This window comes from Gasterosteus aculeatus, chromosome 7 (genome assembly GCF_964276395.1).
Source record: "Gasterosteus aculeatus chromosome 7, fGasAcu3.hap1.1, whole genome shotgun sequence".
Taxonomy (NCBI): Eukaryota; Metazoa; Chordata; class Actinopteri; order Perciformes; family Gasterosteidae; genus Gasterosteus; species Gasterosteus aculeatus.
This window is the reverse complement of record NC_135694.1, coordinates 23,922,338-23,940,129: the sequence shown is the minus strand read 5'-3', so window position 1 is coordinate 23,940,129 and position 17,792 is coordinate 23,922,338. Positions and strand designations below refer to the sequence as shown.

General features: G+C 44.3%; 1 protein-coding gene across 1 annotated transcript in view; it reads right to left on the bottom strand.

Annotated features, from left to right (window-relative positions):
* Positions 1-17,792, bottom strand: part of frem2a (FRAS1 related extracellular matrix 2a) — a 45,266-nt gene that overhangs the window by 7,016 nt on the left and 20,458 nt on the right. Inside the window, exons 4-16 of the mRNA XM_040182324.2 lie at positions 15,603-15,833; positions 12,236-12,361; positions 11,261-11,512; positions 5,839-5,988; positions 5,487-5,696; positions 4,834-5,031; positions 4,289-4,453; positions 3,950-4,132; positions 2,850-2,980; positions 2,603-2,761; positions 1,658-1,961; positions 1,131-1,262; positions 423-754 (exon numbers count right to left, since the gene is read on the bottom strand). Of these exons, the coding sequence (XP_040038258.2) occupies positions 423-754; positions 1,131-1,262; positions 1,658-1,961; positions 2,603-2,761; positions 2,850-2,980; positions 3,950-4,132; positions 4,289-4,453; positions 4,834-5,031; positions 5,487-5,696; positions 5,839-5,988; positions 11,261-11,512; positions 12,236-12,361; positions 15,603-15,833 (2,573 nt within the window). The remainder of the gene's footprint in view (positions 1-422; positions 755-1,130; positions 1,263-1,657; positions 1,962-2,602; positions 2,762-2,849; positions 2,981-3,949; positions 4,133-4,288; positions 4,454-4,833; positions 5,032-5,486; positions 5,697-5,838; positions 5,989-11,260; positions 11,513-12,235; positions 12,362-15,602; positions 15,834-17,792) is intronic.

Sequence of the window (17,792 nt, the reverse complement as noted above, 5' to 3'; positions counted from 1 at the left end):
CCAATTTTCCCAAATTTCCTTTGAATCCAAGCTGCAAATCTTTCGTGTTGATGAGTGTACAATTAGTGAGCGTTAAGGGAATGACTGATGCGATGTTGGCAACACTTTGTTTGAGTGTGTGTGTTTCTTTGTGCACATGTTTGCATGCACACAATCAGAGGCTCGCAGAAGGCAAACACACACAAACGTTGAGTGAATGAGACGTAAAGCGCAGGCAAACAGACACGGTGGCGTCCTGTTCTGCGCAACCCTCTCATTCAAGAGCCGTAAATGGACTGAGCACACAGACAGAGACACACAGGTGGACACACACACACACACACGCACGCTAGACAGTCAAACAGATGTACATACAAACCCTGAATTGGAATTTATAAGTTGTAGACAAACGCACAGGTAAACAAACACACACACAAACAAACCTGTCCATCAGTCCCTATGGTGCCTCCGCAGTCTGTGAGCAGCTCGGACATGTGGTAGTAGCTGGTGAACTCCCAGAGACAGGCCTCCAGGTTGAGGTTCCGGTAGAAGCGCAGCGTGCCGTTGCCGCGCAGAGCGCTGCTGAACTGATAGGGCGCTGCGTCTCCCGCGCTCTCGGGGCTCCGCGTCGAGGCGGTGATGAAGCTGTGACCTGTGGTGACCTCATCGTAGTCCAGCAAGTTGGAGCAGCGGTGGTTTCCGACCCGGGTTCCATCCGGGCTCAGAGTCAGTTCAAAGTTGGTGAGCGGGCGAGTGGAGATTACCGGAAGCATGCCTGCAAAGAGAGAGAGAGAGAGAAAAGGTGTAACTGTCTTTGGTACCAGTACTGTGAGAAATTATTATTTCAAAAACTTAGTGGGGAAAAAAATAGTTGAACGAAAAGTGATGAAAGGAAAAGCAGGGAAAGCACCAAAAAGGAGGACGAGGGACACCTGGAGGAGACGAGCTGGAAGGAAACTGATTAAAAATCAAGAAGGAAATATTAAGTCGCGGGCGTGCTGGAGGGCTTCTGCAGGGGGGTTTTGATGTAACCCGGCAGGATCCACATTCTGGCTGTCACGCTCCTCAGGATCCACGGACGTGAACACTGCACACAGTACATTACCCTTCACTTCATCAGCGGTGGAAGTCCAGCCTGCAGCTTCACCTACCGTCTATATGAGGCATGGTGACAGTCACTTTGATGAGGTTAGGGTGTTTCGGGTCCTCGGCTCCAGTGTAGCGCAGCTTTGCAGAGAAAGGCTCGGCGCCAACGGTGCCCATCTTGCGTGGTTGACACATACCTTAATATGAGCAGAGAGGAAAGGTTGTGAAAGCAAGGACGGACTGCAACGCTTTGAAGGACAGAAGGCAAACAGACCGAGCGTATGATAATCTTAGAAAATTAGTTTGAACTAAAACAGTAATATTCTGTAAAAATGCTGACATTCCCAAAACAGTTTACTAAATTCTGTAAAATCAACACGTTTAGTACATTTTGCTCATAATCTTTACTTAACATTCTGAATTATGCAGCTGTACTGTACAGTAGGAGCTGTTCATTAAAAATGACATACCATGATGCTTGGAGAACCAGGCAGTATGGTTCTGATTGCAAAATCATAATAAGTCAAACTCCTTTTTACAGAAAACGGGCAACATGAGACACACAGACGGAGGTTCGTTGTTCTGTCCTCACCTTCCTCCTGGCTGATGGCGGCGATGGGGCTGCTGAGCTCTAAACCCTCGTCGCCGTTGGAATTAACGGCTCTGGCAGCACACTGGACCCTGGAGCCCGCCTGGAAGTAGACTGAGTCCAATGCGATCGTCTTGGAGGACGTGAAGAAGGTGTCAAAGTCCACCTCCCTCATGGGACTCGTGACGCCGTCGGGGCCAGCCGGGGCACTGATGAGCCAGCGGTAGCGGGTCAAGGTGTTGTTGATGTGCTCGCTCACGCAGATAGAACCCGTCTTGTCGTATTCTGGGTATTTGGTGTTGCAAGCCTGGAGGACGGATGGGGGGGGGGTAAAGTCAGAGTGGGCGGGTGGGCAGGGACAGCAGAGAGATGGGAAAGATAAAGCAGATGCCCGAGGACAAAAAGGAGAAAGAGGTGGAGAATACAAACGAGTGTGCAACGGCTGCCAAGGAAATCCAGATGTTTCAGTGTGCTGGGATTTTATCGTCAAGCTCTTAAACCTGCTTGTTTTGAAATGAGAAAAATAGTGGTGTGAGATGAACGGTTAAGCCTTTATGGAATTATGTGTGTAAACCTGTTGACACCAGGTCTCCCGTTGCGGCACTCAGCATTTGAGTTTTGACAAGATTGTTTCATTTTGTGTCCCTGAGCCGTCACCTGAGAAGCAAATGACTTAACACTTCACAAAAACACCCATTGAAGTGTCTCAGCGAGCTCGCATTTCAACAGTGGGAGGGACTCTCTGGCGGACCGTAGCGTACCAGACTGTGTAATGTGTCTGCTGGTGACGAACTGGCCAACACTGGAAGGGAGAATGATGTGGGTCCCGATTCGGTCCCGCTACCTCATTCCACAAAAAGCCCACGTGCCAAGTTACAGTTTGCCGGACTCTATGGAGTGAACTGTATTTGTAAAGTGGCGTCGATCGTTGGTTTCAGTTTCACGCACCGTGACACAGACGACAGGGTAGCCGGCCGGTGGACTGAGGTTGCCTGGCGTCCTGGCGGCATCGTCGTAATGAAGCAGTGACACCACGTGAGGCAGCGAGGGGAAGGTGACGTCGGCCATGCTGTTGGTCTCCTCGATGTAAACTATCATTTTAGTTACCTGTTATGGAGAAGAGAGAAAGGAAAATCTATTCCCGTCTTTACTCAAAGCAGACGTGTTTGTGTGGTTTGTTTGTGGGGTGTTTAACCTGAGTTTCAGCCACCATGTTTGCATCAGGCTTAAGGTGAAGCGTAAAGGCTTCCCTCATCTCCCGGACACCATCAAAAAGCACTTCCACCTGCACCGCGTGTTCCTTATCGCCCTCTTTGAACTCAATGTCTGGGCATAAACAAAAACAAACACGTACGCCAGGAAAATACATTTCAAACGTATCATCATTGGAACAGCTGTGTTGCATTAGTATTGGTTGTTGTTGTTGTTTTTTGTGTAGAATTAAAGACAGTTTGGTTACATCAAGGCCTTGTTTCTCTCTTTTTAAGTAAAGTTTTCCATAAAAATTGTTTCACGCATTGCAGCTTTTTATTTGCATAGAAATAGTCATAGTAGTAATCTTCTGGTGAGGTGAGTAATATTGTGTAAAAGTTGGAATTCAACGCTGTGCGACAAATAGCTGCCGGAAAATGTCAGTAAGGTGTAATTTGAATTGACAGAATGTATGCATGTAAATATCTGAAGCCATGATTAGGAAAAAAGCCAAGAAAAGTTCATTGCGCTTAAAGTTGAGTGGAGGGATTTCACCCTGCTGACAAAGCGTAAAGTATAATGAAATTCAATTAAAAATGACACGACCCTCCACTGGGCTATTGCAGAAATTACCTTTCCACGCTTGGTATGAAAATACAAATTCAATGACTCGCGCAAAAATTCCTCCCTATGCACACATTCATTTAACACTCCTATGGTGAGCTTTGTAAGAAGAAATCTCGCTCTGTTGTAACTTCTACAAATGCAGAGGAATCTACCAGAAGGATATCTGCAGGTCCGAATGAACAAAGTTTATGCATCGTGCTGCTTTTGACCACTAGCAGTACTAGTTTTTATTAAGACATACATTTAACGTGTTAAAGGAGTAAAACTGTTTATTTGTCTAACCATGTGCATGGTGTTACAGACTTGCATTCATACATTGGTTTCCATTAGTTCCTTAAGTTAAGTACGTATCTCTGTCTGCTATTTTATTTTACCAGAGCTTGATTATGCACTGCCTTTGCACCATTTTTGTCCCTAAAGCCAGTTTAAAAAAATACTAAAATGTAGCTTAAACCCTGCGAGACAGAAGAGTCTTACCTTGAGACACGGGGAAGTAGTCCTCTCCTGAGATCGCTGACCCGTCTTTGGTGTGAACACGGACCACGGACACTTTCGATGTGTCCCCCACTCGTACCACAGGTATCCTCACTGCTGCCACAGCGCCGGCTTCCTTCGGTTCGCTCACGCTGAGCTTGGTCTCCAAAAAACGAATGATGGGTTCTGAGTTGCACAGGGAGGGATTGTTCACATTTAATCATCACTCCCTTTAATATGACTGCTGACTGTGATCTAAAACCAACTGTGTTCAAGTGAACAAGTGTTCCATCCTTTATTTGTCTCCGTCCCCCTCGGCCCCTCTTCATTAATTACACTTACTGTCGGCTGTGTCCTTGATTTTCACCAGGGTCTCATTCAGAGCTCCCACCGATGCTCCAAACGGTGAGTCGCTCCTCGGGTCCCCCAAGACCAACCGCAGCTCTTCTCCCTCCTCGTACAGCGTGTCATCAACCAGAGACAGAACACATGGCTTCTCCGTCTCGCCTAAAGCGTGAAAAGTAAAACGTTTCAGGTGGGAGAAATAATTCTGCAATAATTCTCATTTTTATTTTTTACTGGATGTCGAATTTTACCCCACCCACAGCGCCACCTCCCCCCCTAAAGAGTTTAGACGGCTGTTTGAACATATTTTGTCAAGCGTATACTGAAAAGGTGCACGAGATAATGTGTGAAACAGTCAAACTTGCAAACTCTTGCAAAATAGCACTTAAGAAGAAAAAAAAAGTGTGACAAAAAATAAATAGATTTTTTGTCGGAGCTGTTTATTTTAATTAAAAGGGTGTCAACTCTCACAACAAAAAAATGATTAGAACACCTGAGGAAAAAAAGAAACGTGTGATACACTCGTGGTTAAAGGTTAATACCTGGTAAGAAAGTGATGATGGAGGTTTCTGTGTTGGGTCGCTCGTCGAAGTCGGAGGCGACCTGCGCGGAGCTCTGGCGGGTGTAACAGCGAGCCGTGGACTTGTGTCTGATGTCGCCGCTGCGGTACACTGTGGCTGTGATGTGACCGTCACTCTCCTCGCCGGTGTACACCGGCTGGCGGAACTGCACCCTCGGTACTGTCAGTCAAAAAGACAATCATCACAACACATCAACCGCCACACGTGAAAAGGTAATGACGTATTTCACGCCGTCTGGGCTGAATTTGACTGACCGGGCTGATTTTAAATAGCTAATCAAAATGCATACAAGTTGTGAAACTATGAATACAAAGTCAAAGAAAAGGGTTGAAGCAATTATGAGGTCGCCCTGAATGAAATATGACTGGAATGTTTTTAGAAAATTAAAAAAATATATATTTCAGACCCATAAATGTCTGTACAGCCATCAGGACCAACTGACAGACAGACGGACAGACAGACATTGTCATTCCTGGAGCCACACCACTGGCATAGGAATAATTCTAAAGATAACAATGTTTAATGATACATTTTATACGCATAGCTCTTTTAAAGCAAATACTGAAGGTGAGAAGACATAAAGTAAAATATTCTAGAAAAATCAAGTCACCCACAGTCAGACACGGAGTCGTTGATGAAAACTGTGGCTTTCCCGGGTTCTCCCAGGATGCCGTTCACCGGCATGCGAAGAACCAGCTCAAAGCTCTCGGTCCCCTCCAGCTCTGGTTGACCCAGGTCGTCCAGAATCGTGACCCTGAACGTCTGCATGCTGACGCCCGGGGCGAAGTCCAGGTTACGACTGATGCCCACGTAGTCAATACCGGCTAAAGGAAGGAAAAGAGGGCGTCGCGGACGGCGGGATTTTGAGTAGGTCAATGAAATGGAGTCAGATGTTCCTAATTGTTAATTCAATCATTTCTAGCAAATCGCCAGCGAACGATTGACTCCACAACTGAGAGCTTGTACCTTCGGCAGAGACGGGCTCGGCCTTACGAGAGCGGATGGTGACGGTTCCGGTGTTGGACAGGTCGCTCCCTGTCCTCCACACTTTAACCTCCACGTATCCATCACTCTCATCCACGTGATACTTTACCTCGCCAAAGTAAAACACCGGAGCTGCAGAGCAAACACATCAGAAGAGAAATAATCAGATTGGCAGTATTTCTTTATTTTAAAACAGCATTCATACTTTATCTCAAACTATTGATTTACATTTTTGTACCAAACTACGTCTGTTTAAAGGCCTTCAGCCTCGTACGTTGAGGCTCTTTTGAAGAGTTCATATGCATTTTCCCTATTTTCTTTATGGCTGTTATTTATGGTTTAGCGTTTAGTGCAACTTGTCTCCTCGGCTCGCGTACCTGTCAGCAACCACCGGACATGACTCATTTGTAAAGCTGGCCACACAGAGATCGAACGGAGACAGCCTATTAGTCTCACGTTGAACTGCAGGGAAGCGTGACCTTTCCGACCTTTCCAGGCCTGCCACCCCACCTCATTGTTACCATTATTCTGACATAAATCCTGGAGTACTTTCAACAACAAAAAGATGCAGTTAGCACGGAAAAACAAGGCCTCTCTCAATGTGTGTGTGTGTGTTGTCTCTCTGAATGTGGTGCAGTGAGATAGTGAGACAGAGAGAAAGCGCCCCGCCCCCCCCAGACTGCTCAAAGGCTTGTTTGAACTGGCATTGTTTCCTGAGGCAGCAGAGTGGAGGCAGTCCAGTGTGTATTTGACGGCTTCATCTCTCACAGCCCCCATGTCAAGTCTAAAAGAAGTGACGGAGGGAAAGTTCTTTATTTTATGCTTTAAGCTGCCACTCTCACTCGGCTCCCTTTTCATGTTCAGGTGTATAATCCCAAAAATAGAATGCGTATTAGCATTTTTCGTCACGAACAAAGGCTTTAGCTGTCCAGAGATATCTTTTTTTCCTGAATATTACTTCACAGATGTATAAACTTTAATATCATATTGTAATGTAATTTAACTGGCCTGCTTTCTCCTGGTCTCACCATCTTATTATACCACATTCAGAGAAAGAGAAAAAACACACACACACACACACACACACACACACACACACACACACACACACACACACACACACACACACACACACACACACACACTCTCACACATAACAAAGGATAAGCAGAATGTACTTGTACAAACGGAGTGAGAACATTTACTGCAGTTCTGTTTGTACTTAATTTAACACAAGTCACAGCCCGGGGGGAACAATACTGCACAAGTTCAGCTTGTGTCCTTTAGCTACATTCACTTGGTCCCTCAATGTTCCTTCCACACTCTCCTCTTCACCTAACAGATGCAGTGCTGGTTTGTAATGCAAATAACACTTGCGTATTTGCACAACGGCAGAATAGAAGGCAAATTCGGGAATCAGGAACATTTATTACCAAAATATGTTAGAATTTGACTTGGTGGTTGGTGGATAACATCAGGCAGTAAGACAACATAGTGCAAGATCAACATGGTGCAGCGGGAATAAAAATAAAAATAAAAGTAACAAATAAAACGTTAAAAATAAAGTGCACCAGCGAACAGAAGGTGACCAGTAAAAGTGACAGGTGTGTGTGTGCATGTGTGCACTTACTCTGGTAAATAGCGCGGCGGCTGGTAAATGAGATTTTTGCAAAAGCATTGATAACTAAATGCATGCTTCAACAACGGATGGGGGAAGAGGTATCACACTGTAAACACAATCTGCCACGCATTCATTGAATGTCCAAAGAGGAACCTTCTGCACCCGTGCTAATGTGCACGTCTGCATTCACACATGTCTTGACTGCCGCGGGCGACGACAAACACTTGACACCAGGAGAAGCAGTGAGTGAGGACTGATGAGCGAGAGCTACTTCCTCCCTCCCCTCTGGGGCCACGCCAGGGGTTTGGCACTCTGAAGAGTGTGTGAGGGCTGGAGAAGGTGTAAAACCAAATCTTGATAATTACTATGTGTGAGTGTGTGTAGCCATTTGCGTTTGACGGCGACTTTAAAATACAGTTACCAGAACATTCACAACGGTCCCCCGAAGGCGACTAATAAGCTCTGTTGACACTGGAAATGTTTTCACGTATGGGTCTTATTGAAACATCTTTTTCTCCCTTTATTTGGTTTAACCATTTTGTGCGATTCTTGTCCTGGACCTCTCAAAATAAACTAGCTTACTGCTCATGGTACTCAATGAAGGCAGCTTACTATTAAAGAAGAGATACGACAGTTGTTTTATTCCAAAGCTGTATTCATTAAAACATGAATTTAAAAAGTCCTCCTGATCAATACTTAAATCCCATCTCATCTCAGGCCCGAACTTGTCTTCCAGTAGTGCTTTCCACTTATCACTACTTAATCACAGACTATTTCTAAACGCAGAAAAAAATGAAGTGCATAATATTCTCCGACTCCGCCAGTGACACAGATTTTCCTGCCATTAAGATTCTAAATGTCACTCTTATTGCACCGGCTAAGTCATACAAATACACGAGCCGACTGCGATTGAAGATTCAGCAGTTCATCGCGGTACATTTTGCTACAAATGATGGACCCATCTTTGTTCTCTTTATCACACAGTTGAATAACAGTCCAGATCATTCTACTTTACCATAGATGTCCCTCATGCACTAATGTTGGCAGAGCTGGTTTAAGATACAAAATACCTTTTAAACAGAAGGAACTGCAAACTGCACTAAAATTAAAGTCCTACATTTCACCTTTTTTAAGATTTTGTAAATTATGCTTTCTTCTGATTTTTTGTCAGAATTTTCTTTTTTGCGGCCTTGTGAATATTTCTTGTTCACAAGATGAAATACCAAACGTTCTTTGTTTTTTAAATTCTATTCAACGGGAAGCCAAATGAAGGAAAGAATGCTTGCTGTTTGTATGCTAATTGAAGATATGTTGTGTAAGATCAGCTGAATTGAAACAGACAGATCAACACCTGCTGTACCCATTATGCATTTACAAGCACGGTTTGCGAATGGAATGTTACACAGCGAAACAAATCCTTTTAACAATATAAATACATGCTTTATGGTTCTGTTCGGATTCTAAAAACATTTATTTGATCCAGCCCCCAACCTGTTTTTTTTATCGTTATGTTGCGTGTGTATTGTATATGTATAAAAAAACGAACACACAACAACCTCTTATCAACCGCAACGCTAACCTATTGAAATCAAGGACTGGGTTTCCAAGAACAACTCGTTCATCTACATTTCTACAAACTCAGCTGTGGCCGCGTGTGCCCGACTGGGACCGTCTGAGTGTCCTCTCTCCTTGGCAGGGCACAAGGAGATGACAACACACCCTCTGAGTCAGAGTGTGCAGCCATGTGGAGCGAGCAACACTCAGGGAGACAGGTACTGTACAGTTTAATCCGATAAAGCACTAAATCTAGCAGACACCCCTGGGTCTTTTTTCTTTTTTTTTCCGGCTAAAGTGAGAGAAAGTGTGCTTGTGAAGAGAGCGCGAGAGAGAGTGTGTGTGTGTGTGTGTGTGTGTGTGTGTGTGTGTGCGAGTAGAGAAATAGATGGAAGGAGAACGGTGGACTGAACTTGACTTTAACCCGGGGGGAAGCGAAAATGGGGCAAGAGAGCGTTCCGGCAGTCACACTTGCAGTTATACAAGTGCTTTTTCTCACAACTTGCCTTTGATGGAGAATTTGAGGTCTAACAGTGAATCGGTGTACTAACAGACACACGTGGAGCGGAGCAGACGCAGGCCTCCGTGTACACGATTCAGAGCGCTGTCTCTTCTTTTTTTTCTTAGCGAATTGAGGTAGCATTAAAAAGGAAGGAGGGAGCGGTTTGACTGCCCGGGCGCAGGTACTAGTGTGCTGTCAGACGGCGTATTATCCTCCTCTGGGAGGCTGAGAATGACACGTCATCTCTCACTGGATTTGGGCTTTAACAAACACATTTTCTATTCCTTTGAACTCAGCACCACGATTGAAGTCTTCTGACATTAAACTCACAATAAGACAGTGTGTCGTGTTTCTTGTTAAGTTGCTCCAAGATGCCTCAACGCACACACACACACACACACACACACACACACACACACATTCAATCTGGCAGAATTGTATCCTTAAATGAGCTCTGTGTTGTAACACATGATAGTTTTAGTTATCTCAGTCCTCTCTGACACTATTATCTCTACTTAAAAACAAAAAAATAAAAGTAAAACAACCACTATCCATAGGTTACAACGGCATAATTAATGTGAAATAAGATACAAGCAAATAGAACGTTTCTATTACTCTATGCTTTATTCTGTGCTTTATTCATTCATTCATTCACGGCACACTGTTCTGTTAAATACAGACCCAAGATGGACGGGCTAAATAACAGCTACATAAGGCTACGGGTTAAAGAGTAAATTAAATACAAACACAGCTGTTTACGGTTTACAGTTCTCATAGCCTAAATGAGTTTATCGTTGATTAAATAGACTTTTAATAAGCCTTTAATAGAAGTAAAAATACACCAGCTTGATGAATGCAGTGCAGGCTTCTAACCAACACAAATCTGTGTAGTACCGGATTTGAGTTACATTCTTCTTCTTCTTTTTTAGTTATTTTCTCTATATTTGTAATTTAGCACCTTTAAGATTTCTCTTATGTCCCTTTTTGTTATTTAGAATGGTAGCTAAATGTAGACAATATTTTCCTCACTAAAATATCTAATATAATAATAATATGGTAAATTATAAGATACATTTTCGACTTGACAAGTAAAGGAGGAACTCGACGAGGAAAGATGGTTTGAACTTGATCAGTCAGTCAATGGGATCGTATTTCCCTAATAAATCCCCTTTATTGACTTACTAGGATTTTACAAGACATTTCCTTATAATTTGCATTTCTATGGTTGGACAGACGGGAAAGAAATCCCTGGAACGATCTATAAGGCCTTGATCGTGTTCATTTTTTGAGAAATTTTACCTAAATCTAGAACGCCAGTACTGCTTCGTCAGGAGAATAAAAAAAAGAGAACTTGTCATTGTTAAAATCTATAACATGGCATTTCATTAAAGAAACACGAGAAGAGACATTCCATCTTGGTGAGTCTATAAAGTATATCAATCCGTCCATAATAGTGAGATGGGGATGAGTGCTCCTGTCGATTGGAATAAGTATTTCCCAGCAGGCTTGTCCCTCCCCGAATAAATCCTCAATATATTCTCCTGCCGGTTAGAAGATGTCTGAATGACAGCGAGGTAGGAGTTTGAATCCTTAGCCTCTCTCAGAAGCCAAACAACCTACGTGTTTAACGACATTTCCAACGACATTTCTTGCCATGACGTTATTAACAGTTCGCACAGAAGGATCACAGGAAGAGAGACGCGGGAGAGCGCCCGAGCATGACATACCATCATCCATGTCCTCCAGGATATTGACTTTGGTGGTGGGGTGGTGCATCCCCAGACGGCCCCCGACCGGCAGCGACAGGGTGACGTTGAAGCTCTCCTCTCCCTCGTAGAGAGAGTCGTCGATGATCACGACGCGACACTGCTTCTCCCTTTCACCCCTGTCAAAGCGAAGGACGCTGACATGCTCCTCCAGACGGGAGATGTAGTCCGAGTAAGACAGAACGGTGGTGGGAATCGTCCCCGTGGCAGAACCTTTGAAGGGACAAGCATGAATTAAAACCTTTGGTGCAGTGGTTATTAAGCTAAGTAGCGTATGCAATATACTTATTTTCTCCACGTGGATTTCATGGGATTTCACTTTAAAAGGAGAACACTCAGGCTAAAATCCGTACGTCTTCAAACACTGTGAGAAGTAATTGCAGTAATTTGAATTCTAACAAAGAGAGTGCTCCTGCAACTTTTAAAGGACCGCCTAACAGCTAATTTACACACAGAACTGACGCGTTTAGGCCACTTTCCATTTGTGAGAGTGCAAACGCAGAGTAAATTCTAGTGTGTTGGCTGTGTTTTAAACATATCTCACTAGCACCGTCAAATGGGGGAAAAAGCCCCCGACCGTCCACCATAAAAGAGGGTACTATTATCATCCCAATACAATATAATGGAGAAGGACATTTCTGATGTAACAGTAAACACGACTGTAACTTCTGCGTTCATTCTGAAACATAGCAACGTTTTTGTTTTTTTACTGTGAGCAGCGTACAAAAACAGAAACAAAATTCGAGTTAATAATGTCGCCGTTATGATTATGTACTGAAATCTGTGTAACTCATTATCTATTTAGACATCGGATGTGTCAAGAAAACGTCCATCGAGGCTTAAACACAGGATCGACCATCAAACACAACCAGTCTGTCTGGAAAGACGGTGGAGACACACTGGGAGGGAGGAGGTGAAGAAAGGGCTCGTCGGTACCCTGCTGCGTGAAGCAGACCACCATGAGCTCCTGGCTGATGTCTCCGCTGCGGTGCACCGGGATGAAAAGCTCGCCGACGTCTTCCTCCACGCTGTGGATCTGTTCAGGGAAGAACACCGTTGACTCTGGAGGAGAAAAGAGAACGAGTAGAGGAAGTCAGAAGAAAGAGAAAAAGTCCAATGATACGTATAACAATCTGCCAAAATTCACAGCACATCAGCCCTTCAAGGGCTGATACAGGCTTTTGTTCCGGCTCTGAATTAGTGAGCAGCAGCTGAAATGTTTTTTTTTTCTATTGAAGTGGTAGTCCTGCAGTGTGCTTATTCATATTCAAAAATAACTCCCCATCACAGTTTTGGGTTTGACGCCACCAGAGGTACTCTTCAAAGAGACCCCTTTGGAAGTCCTTCCCACTGCCTGGTGTGTCACAGACAACTGCACATGCAAGCCTCTCCGTTCGTCCCACAGAGGGCAAGCGGCTGCGCGTTTTGACACATCAACTCCTCCGAGGGGGGGTCAGCATCTGATTTATCATTTTTCTCCTTTTCTCCACTTCTTTCTCTCCGTCTCTGGGAGGAGTTTGTGATTGAGGGAGAGACTTAGAGCCAGTGAAAGGATCATTTATCAAAGCGTAGAACTTACTGGCGTTATAGAAACAATAAATACTGGAGCATCTTTTCCACAGACGCACGGGGACCAATAAAAACAACAAGCAGAGTGGAATGAGCTCCAGCCCGTCCCAGATCTTCTGACAGAGAGATGACTCTTTGTGGATGACGTCATCAACATAAGACAATCTTAGTCTTCTCTTTCGGTAGCTCCCCGTAAACCGGTCTCTCTCTCCGCTCAATCTTCCTCCTCGCTCACTTAATTTCTCATTTCTATCGTTGTCGACAATCTGTCACTCCCCGGGGGGGTGTACAGGGACACGCGACAGGGGATTAGGTTCCCTTCTTCACCTATCACCGCTTTACTCGGATCATCTTCTCTCTCCTCACAGTTTTTTTCACATTCCACCTCACAGTTCGCTGTTCTCGTGCGTCTAAATGACACCAAAAGGTTATGAAAGCAACATTTCAGCCAACCGGGTCAAGTTCCCCTCAAACAGCAATTCTGAAACATTCATGCAGAGAGAAAAAGCTTTTACAGAAAATGTTTCCACCCGAGGTTGCTTATAGTCGTGCCGATCATAATCTGTTTGGTTTGCCTTTCTACACCTAGAACATCTCCATTATTAATAATTTCATGAATATCCCATGGATGCAGGGATATGTCCTTTGTTCCTACTGTCTGACTGTTGTTTTGTGCATTTTACTTTACCGTTTAAAAAAAAAACATGCCCACCAGCTAAATGTCTCAAATGTATGCGTGAATGTGAAACAAAACAGCCTGCAGACCTACAACTGACGACTATGTAAACACTGAACAACACCAAAACACAGCAGCGAGCTCTCAAAGCAGTTCTTCATGCAGCATGGGTCCACTATTAGTCAAGAGACTGTCCATCCCAACTGCACGAGGATGCGCTTGGCTACAGCTGGCCTTGCAATCTCAAAACTAAAACCAAAGACAAAGCAGAAAACAGTTCTTCATGGTTTAGTGGAAGGACCTTGGCGTGGAAGGCTGTGGGGAACCCGGTTCTACTGACATATGACGACTCTGCTGTCTAGAGTAAGCGAGACAGATATGTGGCACGATGCTTGTAGCTACTGGCAGCAAAAAGCCCCGCAGCAGGCTGCCACCTTCATCTGCAGTCTGCGCTGCACCTCCATTATATATGATGAAAATCACAAAGTTTTACAGGAGTGAACCTATAGGCTATCGCACACGAATAACAATAATGTTTTGTCTGCTGCAGCACTGGAAGCGGGTGCACCAGAGGAGAAGCCCACTCCTTAATCAAAGTCGCGCCCGGCAGATACAGTTGGGTGGTGTCGGGGACACAGAGGGTCGGTGGCGTTAGAACAAATTCAGCTTGTTACGGCCTCCTTAATTTGGAAACGCCCGAGTGTTGTGGGGGAGAGGGGGGGGGGGGGGGGGGGGGTGGGGGGGTTGACTCTCCAGCTAACCAGAAGACCAGAAAAGGGCAGTTTTCATCATTAGAGAACCGCGCTTGAGGACAGCTTAGGCCACAGGCCTAGATGGAGCTTCACTGGTCCATTAGAGTACAGAGGGGCACATCTCTGTCACATTAGACGATCCCCGGAGATGACAGGAAGCAAACCTTAGACCACCCTCCACACACAACATAATTAGCCCACAGGGGAGGATAGACTGAGGAGGAGGAATGCAAGAGGAGAGAGAGAGAGAGAGAGAGAGAAGGATAACGACATAGTGAAAGTGAGGGAACAAGAAGACAAATGAGAGAGAGAGAGAGAATGAAGACAGCAGCTGTTGTGCGACACTACAATGGAAGCCTCGGTGTTTCCATCTTTGTTTGCAAATCTATAATTACTTAAAAGTTGGACTGAGGAGAGACAAAAAGGGGGTGTCTGTAAAAGCTGCAGACGAGTGAATCCGACTTTGATGAAGCAGCAGAGGAGCCAGTCTGTCACACTACCCAATATTCCAATAGCATCAGTCTGCAGGCAAAGAGACAAAGAGCGAACATCGACGATTACAAACGATTCAGGTGAAAAAGGGGGCCGACTGAGGTTTGTGTGCGAGTGTGGGTTGGAGACTTTTCTGACTTAACCATAAGGGTTCGACCAAGGTTGACCATTGCTAAACAGCAACATGATATTGGGCAGGCAACCATTGGTTTGGCACAATGGCAAGAGAAAAAGGAATAAGTTAGTCTCTACAACAAATCCCCACCGGTTGTGATGTTCCTGCTCATTCCCCGGGGAGTCGCCGTAGCCTCTATTTCTAAAGCATCATGTTGACAATTCTTCATGCTGTTTACGCCAAGTTGACTGATGCTTCACAGAAATGAATGTGATATATGTTTTTTTTTCATTCCTTTGTAACAAGAACACTTTAATGGTGGTTGGGATTTTGTGTGGGTTGCGTAATGACTGTCCAAAAATCTCAGACTGTGTTGTATCGGCCTGTTCATAAGGAAAAAAAAACAACTTTGGATATTCTATGAATACTCCAGAATTGCATTGGCGAAGTTCCAGTTTTATTCTAATTAAGAATATTTAATGAAATAGGGACCTTCAACTGACTAAAAAACAAAATACAGAATTAATCAATGTTGTTTTCTATGTGATACAATTATTTATAATCTCATAGAGCTTCATATATGAACCACATAAACAAACTGGGCTTTTTAATTATAGGACGAAGTTGCCGACTCTTAATAGTCTGCAGTGAGCCTAAAACTATACATGAGTGTGCCGAGTGCAGAATATAAGGTCTGACCATCACTAGGATCCAGGATCTCAACTGTTGCTGCAGCAGGGAACTCCATCACCCCCATCACCGGCTCCGACAGCAAAATCTGGAAGGTCTCTGCCCGCTCGTACTTCCCGTCAGCCAGTATCCGAACCCGCCACGTGGCTCTGGACTGTCCCGGGTTGAACTGGACCTGCCTCTGGGACTTGCCCTTGAAGTCCTTGTCCTTGTTGGCACTACCATCCTGGGTGCCAATGCCTGAAGGACAGAGAAAGTGATTGAGGTAAAATCTCAGGAGAGGAGGTGAGTAAAAAATGAGACACAAGTAGAGATAAACCAAAAAAAAGGACCATTAAAAGGTGACAGGAGTTTGAGTGAAACAGATGAAAAACAGATCTGATACTCACACCTTTTTAATGTTGTTCAGAGAGCGGTGTGAGAAAATAGGGTGCTATTTCTCTTTCACTGATCACTTACTGAGCCTCGGGAATGTGTGAAATGAATTTGTGACTGAAGCGTTTAAATAAGCGTCTTCCACCTTGCCGAGATGGATTATCTACCGCGATCTTTTCCCCAGGGCAAGCTAATCATGCAAGTCTGTGTTTCTTTTCCTCTTCAAATGTCTCTTATTTCATTTATTGCAGGGGTTCAATTTGAATGCACTTCACAACAATCCATCTCATATTCATGCTCATTAATACACCTTGTTCAACCCAGCAGAGATTACTGGAACTACTGGGTTTCACATCAAAAGCTCATCGCGGAAACCAAGGTGCCATCAGCCACACAATAATTGTTATTTACGCTCGGAAAATATGCTGTTCATACTCCTTCGGCAACATTCATAGAGCCTCATGAGAACAAGGGGAGCGGAGCCACGGCACGGTGACGCATGTGCCTGTAGATAAAAAAGGATTTGTTTTCTGACACAAATAAAAAAGAAGGCAACAAACACATGCAGATGAGACTGGATGCATTATATCATACGCACACTGTAAGATCTGCGCTGTGCGCATGGTGTGCAGAATTTAAGGTGAGAACAACACAAGGAGGAGTAAACACTTTTACACAATCACACCAATTCACATTTCTCTAACTGTGATGACTTCCTATGATTACATGTTTTCACAAACTCCCAACACGACTGTTAAAAATGTGGCCTGAAACCTCGAGATTGTTGTGAATGGTTTGTGGCGTTAAGCCGAGCTGCTACCGTCTGTGGTCACAACAGAGAACCCGCATCTTACCCGATCTTCACACAGCAGCACATTGCACACACAGGGACGGCAAAGGCATTGCTATCCCTCAAATTGCTTTGGGTTTTTTTAGAATTCTCTCAGCAGGAAAAGCTAATGATGCAGCTATTGCTCATCGCCGGTTCCACTAATGCAACACAAGAAATCGACTCCTCGGGGGGCTTTTTGAAAGTAAGTTCAATCCGATTAACTCAAGACTCGGTGATTCCTGGGTGCTCTTCATGTATCCGCTTATTCTTGATCCAAATGTATGAATTGACAATTTGTTTGAGAATTAGATGCTTTTGGAATAAAAACTGATATTTTATGATTTAAAGAAGCACCTGCTCCCAGCGTGTCACCTTCTGTGGTGTCGCGCCAAAAAGTGATCGTCTCCAACTTAAATATAACCCTACATCCCGACCCGCACCCTCCGCTATGCATCTGCAAAACTGCTCGCCCCCCCTCACTGAGAGCAAAACACTCGACTAGATCATAACTCTTTGCTGTCCTTGCTCCGAAATGGTGGAACGAGCTCTCTGAAGACACCAGGACCGCAGAGAGCCTTCACATCTTCCGCCGCAAACTAAAGACTCACCTCTTCAGACTCTAACTCGACTAAAGACTAACAAATTGTAGCACTTAGATTGCACTTATAACACCACTCATCTACATCAAATTGTAAATTGGCTTATTTGATGAAATTGTACTTTCTTGTTTTTCTGAGTTTGTACCCTATGGATAAACTAATAAAAATAAACTAAAAAAAATGGATAAGCTAATAAAGCGACTATGGAAGTCGCTTTGGATAAAAGCGTCTGCTAAATGACCTGTAATGTAATGTAATGTAAATTCTCAGATTCAACCTTTTCTGTGATGATAATGCGGTTAATGTTGACAACGGCCTTCATTTGTTTACTGCACAGCGTAGAAGTATAATTACCACAAGTACATGTGGTTGCCAAACTGCCAAATGTGACTC